The sequence below is a fragment of the Triplophysa dalaica genome, chromosome 16, assembly GCF_015846415.1.
Source record: "Triplophysa dalaica isolate WHDGS20190420 chromosome 16, ASM1584641v1, whole genome shotgun sequence".
NCBI lineage: Eukaryota > Metazoa > Chordata > Actinopteri > Cypriniformes > Nemacheilidae > Triplophysa > Triplophysa dalaica.
This window is the reverse complement of record NC_079557.1, coordinates 14342705-14354402: the sequence shown is the minus strand read 5'-3', so window position 1 is coordinate 14354402 and position 11698 is coordinate 14342705. Positions and strand designations below refer to the sequence as shown.

The 11698-nt window shown below is 36.0% G+C and overlaps 1 protein-coding gene across 1 annotated transcript; it reads right to left on the bottom strand.

Annotated features, from left to right (window-relative positions):
• Positions 1-1616: 1616 nt before the first annotated feature.
• mtnr1al (melatonin receptor type 1A like) lies at positions 1617-11434 on the bottom strand. Its single transcript, XM_056769811.1, has 2 exons — positions 11212-11434; positions 1617-2386 (listed from the first exon to the last, which is right to left on the bottom strand). The coding sequence occupies exons 1-2, from the start codon at positions 11393-11395 to the stop codon at positions 1617-1619; spliced, it is 954 nt and encodes a 317-aa protein (XP_056625789.1). The 5' UTR covers positions 11396-11434.
• Positions 11435-11698: the final 264 nt, after the last annotated feature.

Sequence of the window (11698 nt, the reverse complement as noted above, 5' to 3'; positions counted from 1 at the left end):
AGAAAAAATATGATTGTTTCATAAATATTTCATCATTTGGGGGAGAAAAGTGCAGTACACATAAAAACTCACAAACATGTGCATGAGGCATGGAAGTAGAGCACACATTAAAATATATAGGAAAACACAATATTTCTTGTGCATTTTGTAACATTCAAGTTATATGGATAAATCTTTATAAATCCACCAAAAAAACAGGCATGAATTTTCATCAGTTGTTTTGAACGGTAGCAATGTATGAAAATGTTTAAAAATAATTGAAAGTAATTTATACATTCTTTTTTGGACTTGAGGTATCAGATAATTCAGTTAATACATTTCGTAAAGTAGGTTCACAAAGAAATATTTTAAAATCATCATATATTCTCAATGATATTTTCTAATTCATAACATATTTTCTTACCCAGGAATAAATATGAATTAAAGGTCCAGTGTATTTTGTAGCATCTAGAGGTGAGGTTGCAAACTGCAACCAACAGCTCACTCCACCCCTCCTACCTACCTTTCGCAGCACTACGGTGGCTGACACAGAATTTAGATGAGGTCACGTTTTCGTTTCTTAAAAAAGGAGATGATGTTTTTACGAAATGCGCTCTGTAGAGCATTTTGTCCGTTTATGGCTAATGTAGAAACTAGTGGTGGGCATAGATTAATTTTTTTAATCTAGATTAAAATGGCTCATTTGAATTCTGCCGAAGGCATTCAGAATATGTGTGCTACCCAAATAATGACTAAAAGTAAGTCTTTGAGAACGGGTTTAGACCAGGGGCTCATCTCCTGTTTCCAAAATGCATCACAAACTGCTTGAGAAAGCTGTTCTCATAGTTATGTATATTATATATAATTTATTTCTATAGACACTGGACCTTTAAGTAAATACAGTAAGTAATATTACATCTGTCACTCTGATAAAATCGATTTAAAAGTATGTGCTGGATTTGGATTTAATGATATGCACGTTTAATTATGATGTTAATTATAATCATGAATATCCTCTCCAGTGCCTCCCAGCAACAGATCTGATATGCTCCGTTAAAAGTTTAATGCTTCAAATATTCAGTAATTTTTGTGAAAGATCTTTCAGATATAGAATCAGATCTTGAAATATTTGAATTAATACTGCAGTGGACAGAAAAATACAATTGAAAATGACAATCACATTGACAATGACCTTTTAAAACAACTTTTCAAAAAGTGTCTTCGTTATTTTCACACCACCTTTTTTGTCATTTGAATATGCATAAAATCTAATGCAAGCCCTGTTTTAATAAAAAATAATTTGAATTGAGTTTTCTTTTGGAAAACTGTTTTATACATTTTGACACCTATTAAAATCTTTCATTTAAAGATTATATTTCATGATTAAAAAAAATTAAATATTAAAAAAAACAAGAAATATAGAGTTGTACAGTTCTGTGCAAATTTAGCCATGTACAGTACATACAGCGAGACAGGGACTTAAAATACATGTAAGTATTAATTTTGGTATTACAAAATTCAAGCAATAAAAAGAACAACATGAGAATGCATGCACCGTTACACCGTACACTATAACTCAATGATAATGAAACAAAGAATTTATGAAAGACACAGTGGTTGTCTCTTTGCAAACACTTCTAACATTGGAACTTGAAAATAGCAAGTACAATCCGTTTATACTCCTTTCGAAAGTTATTGTTCAACACTCCATATACAACACCATTTAGACAGCTGTTGAAGTACGCCATGAAATAACTAGCTGTAAAGAGCCACTCGGGTATGGACTGGCCCAGTCTGGGGTGGATTGCCACCGCCAAGCCTATGAAGTTCAGAGGAGCCCAGCAGACGGCAAAGAGCACAAACACAACAAACATGGTCAGAAAGTTTCTGATGTCATGAGGCTTGATCTTGGTCCGGCTGTCTGGCTTGACCCGTTTGCGCACCTGTATAACAAGGATCCAGATGCGCAGGTAGCAGTATGTGACGATACTGATGGGCAGAATAAAGTGGACCACCACCACTGTGATGGTGTAGAGCGAGCTCACTGATTGGGCGAAGGTGCACGAATAGACCCGTGGGTCGTACTGCAGGGACTCCACGAACCAGTTCGGGACGATTGCCAGGATGGTCAGGATCCAGACCAAGATGACGTAAAACACTGTGTTTTTGTTGGAGAAGAGCTTGTCGTATTTAAGGCTGTGGCAGATGTAACAGTAGCGGTTTATGGCAATACCTGTGATGTTGAAAATGGAGCCGATGACGCTCAGACCCATTAGGAAGCCGCTGATTTGACAGTGAATATCACCGGCGATCCAGCGATCATGGAAGATTGCAGTTAAGACCAGTGGGTACGGGTAGATGGCCACTACCAGATCTGCTATCGCCAAACTCACCACAAAGGCATTGCCTGTAAGCAAAAGAAGATTATCACTTGTGTTAAAAACAACGCAATTTGTGTTCAGTTAAGCAAAGCACGCAAAATGTGAGTGTTTGATAATCTTGTTCTTTTTATTAACTATCCTAAAAACAAGTAGGCTACTGTATACTTCAAGTTCATACCTTATATTTTTTAGTATATGCATGTGGTAAGTACTGACGTCAATACAAGTCGTATTCTCGTGTATAAGTGTATTATTTCAGTCCTACCAGTTGTTACTTAATTGCCTTTTTAGTTCATAAAGGTACAGTTTATAGAGAAAAATGTACAGTGAAGGCCTCATCAACTATACCGCCAATGGTACAAAACCTCAGCAAAGACAACAATGAACCACACCATGTTGGTTTGTCTGGCCAGAGGAGCAATGGCCCCCCGAACTTGGTTTCTCCCAAAGTTTTTCTCCTTCTCTTGTGGACACTTCATTTTTTGAGAATATTAACCACAATCTAAAGAGAACTGAACTGAGCTGGACTGCGTTTCCCGATAGGATGGATCTTAGCACTTTTCTACAAACCACTTTGAACGTTCATCATCGTTTCACGTGCATTACTGCACGTAGCAGTATTTTAAGTGCTACTTACGAGTCGCTATCCGTTTGTCAGGTGCTGAAAAGTCATCTTATACAATGACTCGTTTTTGTAGCACGTGCTTGTTTTGGAAAGGTTTAGGTTATTTTTTTCACCCAATCTGCATGTGTTAGGTGAATTTGTTTAATGTTGTTTAACATATTTTTTTGTGCAATGTGTTATACTTTTTGTGTGTGTAGATAGGACTTATCTACTGTAATTGTGCAATGTATTCAGCACGTTCTAGGGAAAAGAAAAAAAGAAAATCTATATTAACAAAAGTTGTCTGTGTTTTGATGAGCTTACACATTTCTAGGTCCAAACAAAATGTTTATTGTACATAGATATTACCAACACTTTATTGATAAGTTAGGTCATTATGAATATGAACCTTTCAATTAGAGAACGATAAAGGGAAGAGATAATGTATCCAATTTCTTGGCAAATAAGGCATACAGTTTCTTTAAGAATTGCCTTATGCAGTTGTTGGAACACATGATACTAGGCAGTGTGTGATACATAAGCTTTGAAAACCTTTAATCACATAGTTCCTCTAATGAGAGGATAGTTCACAAAAGTCTCAAAGAAGAAATCATGGCTGCAATTCAGGAGCAGGAGAAAGACAAAGATACTGACAATCACCAAGTAAGTGTTTTGACCATTTCCATTTTAAACTCAGCATTTTTACCTTGCATAAAATCTGGAGTAACTTTAATAAAGCAATCCAGCAACAAACATGCATCCTTTGTTAGAACCAATAACTTGCCCATACTATATATTTTTTATTCTTTACTTTATTAATGTATGTTCATTCATTACATTTTTATTGTACTGTGTTTTGACTTGATTTGACAATTCTTCATATAATTTTTCGTGCAGTTTGTTCTGAATAATTTTATATTTTTAAGCATATAAGTAGCCTCAAATTTAAAAATTGCAATAAATTGCAATTTTACATACAATCAGTTGTGGTTACTTATTTTTTTAAGGCAGCAGGTTTCCTTAATTTAAGTAAGTAGACAGGTCTCTGATGAACATGTTAGTTTTAAGTTATGTACAGTTTCATTTTCCTAAGTTTCATTAACTTTTATTTGTCAATGTAACTCAGAATTGTCAATTTCACTTAACTTATTTCTTTCATTATGCATGACGTTTATTTACTTACTGTAATAATATTTCTTACTATAATTTTTAATGCAGAGGGTTTCCATTTTATTTTTAAGTTAAGTCAACTATAAGTCAATCGCTTTTTACAGTATAGGTACACATACATATACTGTACATTTTAGTGCACAACTTGCACATTTTTTAAAGAACAAAATACTTTAGGATATATTAATATTTACAAAGTACATTGATATCAACAAGTTCAATACTTGTAGCAAAGCTACAAGCGCAGGCTACTCACTCAAAAGTGTTAACACAACTACTGTATGAGTAAGCTGTACTTAGAATACTTAATTTTCTGATTTACATATTTAAATTTAAAGTATAATTATGTCTTACAGTTTTCTCTAAGTGTACTTAAGTGTAATTTTACATTTCTGAGAAGTACTTAAAACTTGCCCGAAAGTATACTTTCTTATTTTATTTTAAAAGAAGTATATTCTTATGTAAGGCTTTAAAGACTAGGACCAGTAATATACTTCACGAGCAAGTTTGTAAATGCATAAGCTAATGGCCCGACGGTGCGCTTAAAAAACTTCAGTTCTCAAGGGGCTGAACATTATATTTAAGTGCCTGTTCCATTAACATTATAAAAGTGTTGATGGGTTAACTAACTTTTGCTGACTTTCTCTTTAAAAGTCATGCCAACATCCTTATGACAATGCTGCCAAACATTATGAACTGATACATATAAAACACAACATCATATCAAATTCAGATTGCATGGTTATAAGCGTTTACATTTACATACTTTCATGGAATATATTGGGGATCACCCAACTATGAAAGTTCTATCATCGTTTATTCATCATCATGTCATTTTTAAACCTGTATGACTTTCTTTCTTCTGCTGAACACAAAAGAAGATATTTAAAAAAAATGTTGGTGCCCCAAAAACATTGGACCCCTTTCCCTTTCATTGTATGGAGACAAAACCACCGAGACATTCCTCAATATATTTTGTTTGTGTTCCAAAGATGAAAGAATAATACAGGTTATGAATACATTTATAAATATAGACAAAAATGTCTTTTGGGGGGTAAACAGTCCCTTTAATTCAGTGTAATAAAGACGGAATGACTGAAACATGATAACAGCTTAATATGACACATATCACCTCCATTAGCAGTTGAAGATCTTCCAATGGGACAGCAAAGAGCGATTGGCATCACTTAATGGCATCTGTGTTTTTTTTTTAATTAATATCTCTGTTACCTTGCCACGTCCAGATAATCATTGTCTAGTTTCGAATAAATGCCAGACAAAACTCAATCTGTGCCTGATAAGCCCAAACCAAATAGTCACACCTGATGACTCACAAACGACTCTCATGGGCTGTAAATATTAATACCAAATGATGTGTACACAGATCCCAGAAGTTCAGCGAAATGACCTACAGGGTATAATTGGATCTTGTTATGTTTGAGCAATGCCTTTATACTCCATTACCATGTTCACAGTTAGCAATTCATGTAGCTAATATATCTTATTGAATTAGTAAGATGGTACACATATTAAGATCAATAATTAACCTTTCAGAAAATCCCAAAGAACAGATTTGCTACGTGAGTAGACTGATGAGCATAAAGAGTTGTGACAAATAAATTAAACCACCCCTATGGAGTACTTTTCAGCTAAAAGTGCATTTAATGCTTGTGTGATATCAATTAATCATTCTCATTTGTCATCATTTATTCACCTTCATGTTGTTTACAAACTGTATATGACTCTTTCTTCTGTGGAACAACAAAAGAAGATATAATGAGAAATGTCTCAGTGGTTTAGTATCCATACAGTGGAAGTCAACGGATGTTACGTTACCAATGTTTTTTAAATATCTTCTTTTGTGTTCTGCAAAAGAAATAAACTCACACAGGTTTGAAATGACATGAGGACGAGTAAACAATAACATAATTTTTGTATTTAAAAATTCTGAAGGTTCTCTGTGTGAATGTGACTTCACATTCTACATCAATACGCCAAACTGCAATAAACTGCAAAACAATAAATCACCAAAAGAAATTTGATTGTACATTAGTTATTGAACTTTTATAATATTGTGTGTTGATTCCTTTGATTTAAGCAGTGAGTCACTTAATACTGTGCATTCTGAGATTTTTCTATTTAGTGCCAGACCAATATATCGCAGTGGCTGTCCGGCCACTACTGCAACTTATATAGTGCACTAGCATTTTGTTCCTAAAGGTCCAGTCAGTGAAATCTACCAGCAAGGTTGCGAATTGCAACCAAACGTTTACACCACCCTTATCCTCCCTTTCTACGACGGCTGACAGAACATGACGAATTTTATGTAAGGGGACCCGCGGTGAATAAAGATAGAATTAGCTCATTCTAAGGTAATAAAAACATAACGCTTCATAGTGTAAGCTCATAATACACCTCTGAAGGCATTTCTATAAATAGATCCACCCAAAAATTACACACTGGACCTTTAAAGCAGCACTATAGAATTTTGTTCATGGCTCCTCGATGTGGTTGATATGAGCAATTGTCTGTTTCCAGTGTGGTAAATAAAGTCGATGTAAAAGCTTCCCTTTGGGCAACAAAATACATGTGAATTTGTTTACTAAGCTGATGGAACCGCCGAATGCAGAAGTGTCGTTTAGGACGACTTGGCAATCTTTCGCATGCAGGGGATGGGCGGGGTTGTTTGTGCCAACCTGAACACAGAGCTTACAGAGTGTGATTTAGCCGCTATGAGGCTGCTCAGGTAGCAGCGGGAGTAGAATTTGTTCAGTTAAGAGTTGTTCTATCACTGAAATAATTTTAGAGACATTATTTTAAGGTCAAAAAACAACAAAGTTTTGCTTTAATTAAGGCCATTCCGATGTAAACTCAACCCCTCCTGGTTATACCTGGCCAACCATCAATTGAACATCACCTTACCATTCAGCTCTGATCCTCAACTACAGCACCGACCAAAGTCTGTAAGGAACCTGGGGGTGATGTTCAACGAGCAGCTTAAATTCACCTCCCACATCGCAGCAACCACTCCAACTTGCAGGAATGTGCTCTACAACATCAGGAAAATCTGGCGGTTCCTGTAGGAGCATGCCCCTCAGCTGCTTGTCCAAGCTCTGGTCATATCAAGACTGGACTACTGCAATTCTTTACTGGCCGGTCTTCCAACCAATGCAGTTAAGCCCTTGAAATGATCCAGAATGCAGCTGCACGTCTAGTTTTCAATCAGCCTAAAAGAACCCATGTTACACCCCTCCTGATTTCACTTCACTGGCTGCCAGTTTCCGCTCGCATCAAGATTAAATCTCTGACACTGGCCTTTAGAAAGATATCTGCAAATTCGCTCATTTACCTCAGTGCTCCAGGTCTACATCCCCTCACGTCATCTTCGGTCTGAAAACGGCCTGGTTGTTCCATCACAGCGAGGCACCAAATCGCTTGCAAAAACCTTTAATCATTTGGTTCCCGTTTGGTGGAATGAACTACCAGCCTCTACCCGAACAGCAGCATCCTTCACAACTTTTGAAAAACAGCTCAAAACATTTCTGTTCCGAATTTATCTGACCAACCAATAACTCTGTCTGTCTCTCTGTCCAAAAAAAAATGTATTGTTGTTCATTCACTCCTTTGCTTACGGCAGCATTAATCATCCAAGTAGCATGACCCAGTAAACTAACGGTACTGTTTAGCGTGTTGACAAAATGTTTATATGCTCTCCTACTTGTAAGTCGCTTTGGATAATAGCATCTGCCAAATGAGTAAATGTATATGTACGTAAAGCCAGAATATGACACATAGTTCGTAAAATGTGTCATGTGTTGGATGTGATAGAAAAATTGTAAAATACATATAAATTCTTATATATTTTATTCATTTTTAGATGCATTTACTTGCCCGAGATTAACATAATGTCATGTGTGACCTTTTCATGGTTTAAAGTTTGTTTGAATGCTAAGCTACATACTAGTAACTCGCCGTGCAATGCACAAAAAATTCTTATAGTTTCACCAATTTTCTTTGTGTGTCTTATTAACTGTAAGTGTATTTGTTTTATATTGGCTTCTCTTAGCTAATCGGCCACAGTTCCTTTTTGATATCTGTATCAGCATCGGCCATTAAAAAACATATTGGTTGACCACATGACTTTGAGTGCCATGTTGAGTATACAGGTATCATTGAATTAAAATGTTCTTTAAATTTCCTCATTTAAAAGAGCTTCTCAACACTCCACGTATCATTCCAGAAGCTGCATTAGAACAAGTGCTGTACTGACTTCTGCATCCACCTCTGTGACTGGAGGCAATGGATCCTTTGAATTACTAAGCACACGCTTCACATCCAAGCGTGTTTATCCCTTTACTGGTCTGTTGGGTACATGTACAATTGATTTTCCGAGGCTCCTGCATGGTTCCGGTCACAATTCTACCTATTTATTTTACAATCAGGTATTCACTTGCAGGCCGCTTTATTCCCTTAGCAATGAATCAACAGATATGGCAAATTAAAGAAATGTAAATGTTACTCTATTCGTCACTGCTGGGGTAAATGTAAGAGACAGTACTGCTAAAGTTAATCAACTCCTAATCAAAAACATCTTTTTAAAGCACTATCAGACGTTCACAGAGCGAGTTAAGGTACACTTTCACGGAGCTTCACTTCAGAGTCATCACGGTGTAAAAATGAGCAGGTGGTTGGCCTGATATACTTTGAATGAACAGCTATATCTAATGAGGTGGAAAAGTGTTTTCATGAACAAGATGCTCAAACAAATGTTGTCCATGCTGCAGACAGAACCAGTAATGTCAAAACAATGAGAAATGATTGTTCTCGGATGTTGTTCATTTATTTTTATATTCGTTGCACAGGTGCCACTGTTAATTCTCAGATCTTACTGTCTCACAGGTGACACATAATAAAATAGACAGCTCTACTCATCTCCCAGCATTGTGATAAAGTTTAATGACTGCATTGTGTATTTTGTTGACTTTGGTAATAAACAATAAAAGTTTACACGATGATGAGCTTCTATTAGCCCTCAAAAAAACACTTTCTGTGATGTGTGTCAGTTTGCATCTCAAATATATATCTATAGGGAGATATTGATCAATTTAATTCCTTTATGTTGGAAATGACATTTTGGCAAATAAAGTGAAGTTTGTTACTTGAGCATCACTGAGATGCAATACACAATGACATTAAAAACTGTTTGATGAAGTTCTTTGTGATGGATCTGCCCGCACTGAGCATCAGGTAAAATAAAATAAGGACAGATCTAAAGTTAGGATTTACAATGAAACTATACAGTATATACCGTAAAGAGAGCTACCTAAAATGTATATAACGTCATTCATAAAAGTCCTATCCATAATTGTATCATAAAATACAAGATCCATATTAAGATTCGCACAAATATGTGCTAGCCTGTGCAATAAATATGCCATGCAGTCTTACACACATAACAGCTACACACTAGGGGAAACATTTTTTTATATATTAATGAATTCCAGGTAATTTGCCTTCCCGAAAACTTTCCTCCGGATTAACAATTACTTCGTACACGTCAGATTTGGCAGTAAAAAGTGTATGTTAATGAAATCTTCATGAATGCATTTAATTAATGAATGAATCTTAAACAATAAGCATAATCCCGCCTTTGAATTACAGGAAGTACAATTATTGCTGGAATCCTCTGGACTTCATTCTCCGGTATTATGTTGCATAAATGCATGAGACAAATAGGCTATTTGCTTACCAAAAAAAGAATCAATTAAACTGTGTTCACTAACACGTTTTTAACCAGCTAGAATAATAATACCTGTGCTCTTCTGAAAACGAACAGTTGGTAGCGTCTAAGAACGTTTTGGAGGCACTGTGCATTCTCCGGAGATTCGTTGGTTGCTGTTATTTAGAATATCCTCAACAGTTAGCCTACTTGTTAATTGTGTCTTATTTCGAAGAATATTACTTAATATGAAACTGCTGTAACCATTAATATTTACTTCTCCATTGTTGTGTATGATAGTTGGTCAATGTGATGATGGTCCCGCCTCTTCTCCACTCTGATTGGACGTCTGTGTAAAAAAGGCCAGTGCTCTGCGTTTTAACCAAAGTTATAAAGAAAAAAATGATAAAAGACTGGGCAAAATAGCTCGTGAAATATCATTATGATACATGTTGCATCAAAATGCAGTGTCATCGGTTTGTTTAATAGAATACAGAACGTTACCTGCGGTTTTAGGCCCTATTGATCGACATTAAGGAGCAGCTGGTTTATTGCTTTAGCACCAACTAACATTTTGAAAATACGAACATTTTCATGAATCCAAAAGAGTATTTTAGAATGACTTTACTAAGGTTTTAAACATTTGTTTTTCTGCTCGTGTTTCATGAATGAGACCAGAAGTTTAATAACCACATGAAGTGTCAAAAGTTCATGAACTCTCAGCCAGCATTAAAAAATGTCTGTATAATGGCTTTATTTTAAAAGAAACCCTTGACAGTACCTTTTATTTGAGCAATTTGTTGGTGATGTATCATTTCAAAAACACAAGATTTTGTAAATGTATTGGTCCAATTTACAATAATGAATAGACTACAGCACTTCAGTTACTAGGCCTAGCCTACAGTAATAAAATTTACTTGTTGTTTAATTCAGAATGTTTAAATGTTTACATGACGTGGTTGTCAACATTTTCACATGAAAGGTGACTTCGCTTTAAGAACTTTTGAGATAATTCTATCATAAACTGAAAGAAAGGAAAACATCTTTTTTGTCTTTCCCGTTGGATGATCTCTATAAATGTCAATGATTATTGGTCAGACTGGCCCTTATAACCACTAAAAACCTAAATTTCTAACTGAAAAGGTCAGCTCGTGCTCCGCTCTTGAGATAAAACCGTTGGTTGCTACTCAGATTCAAGATGACAATGGTCAATGTCAATCCATGCATTTTATTCTTGTCTTTTTTTAAATGACACAGTCGTTTATCTTGAAACTGTTATGGCACAAACAACTACTCGCATCTTCAACGTAAGGAAATTATACAAATCCATCAATAATACATCATATGGGGATATTTACCTGCCTTCCTGAGTTTTCGGTTTCTGAAGACAGACACAATGACCAACAGGTTGCCCAGTACGTCTACTATGATGGTAGTGATGAGAACACATGAGAGTAAAGTCACCACCCAGGGAAAGAGATACTTGCTGTCCCGGTTTGCGGTAGAAATGTTCCTCAGAGGGGCATCCGTTCCTTCCACCATCCTCAATTTATCATCGTGGGACAGCGGTGAGGGGTCCTGTCCTCCGGTCCGCGTGCATCAGCAGCGCGTGTGCATTCAGACCGAGAGCAGCTGTTTGCGTTCCACACTGGCGCGCACCGTATAACACAAGTCGTTTAAACGCCCGATCATTTTAATGATAAACGACAGTTGGATTGCGATTTTTGATATTTAGTTCTCTTGTCAGTTGTAGTCCGGTTCAGTCATAATGCAAACAGTCGCTGGTATGCTAAAAAGGAAAACAGTTATTAAAATCAATAGATAAAAAAACGTGGTATACCCTTT

Excerpts from the sequence above, each read along its gene's own strand:
- mtnr1al (XM_056769811.1), bottom strand. The coding sequence starts at position 11,395 with ATGGTGGAAGGAACGGATGCCCCTCTGAGGAACATTTCTACCGCAAAC. Across the intron at positions 2,387-11,211 it reads CCGAAAACTCAGGAAGGCAG|GCAATGCCTTTGTGGTGAGT; the intron begins GTAAATATCCCC and ends TTTTGCTTACAG.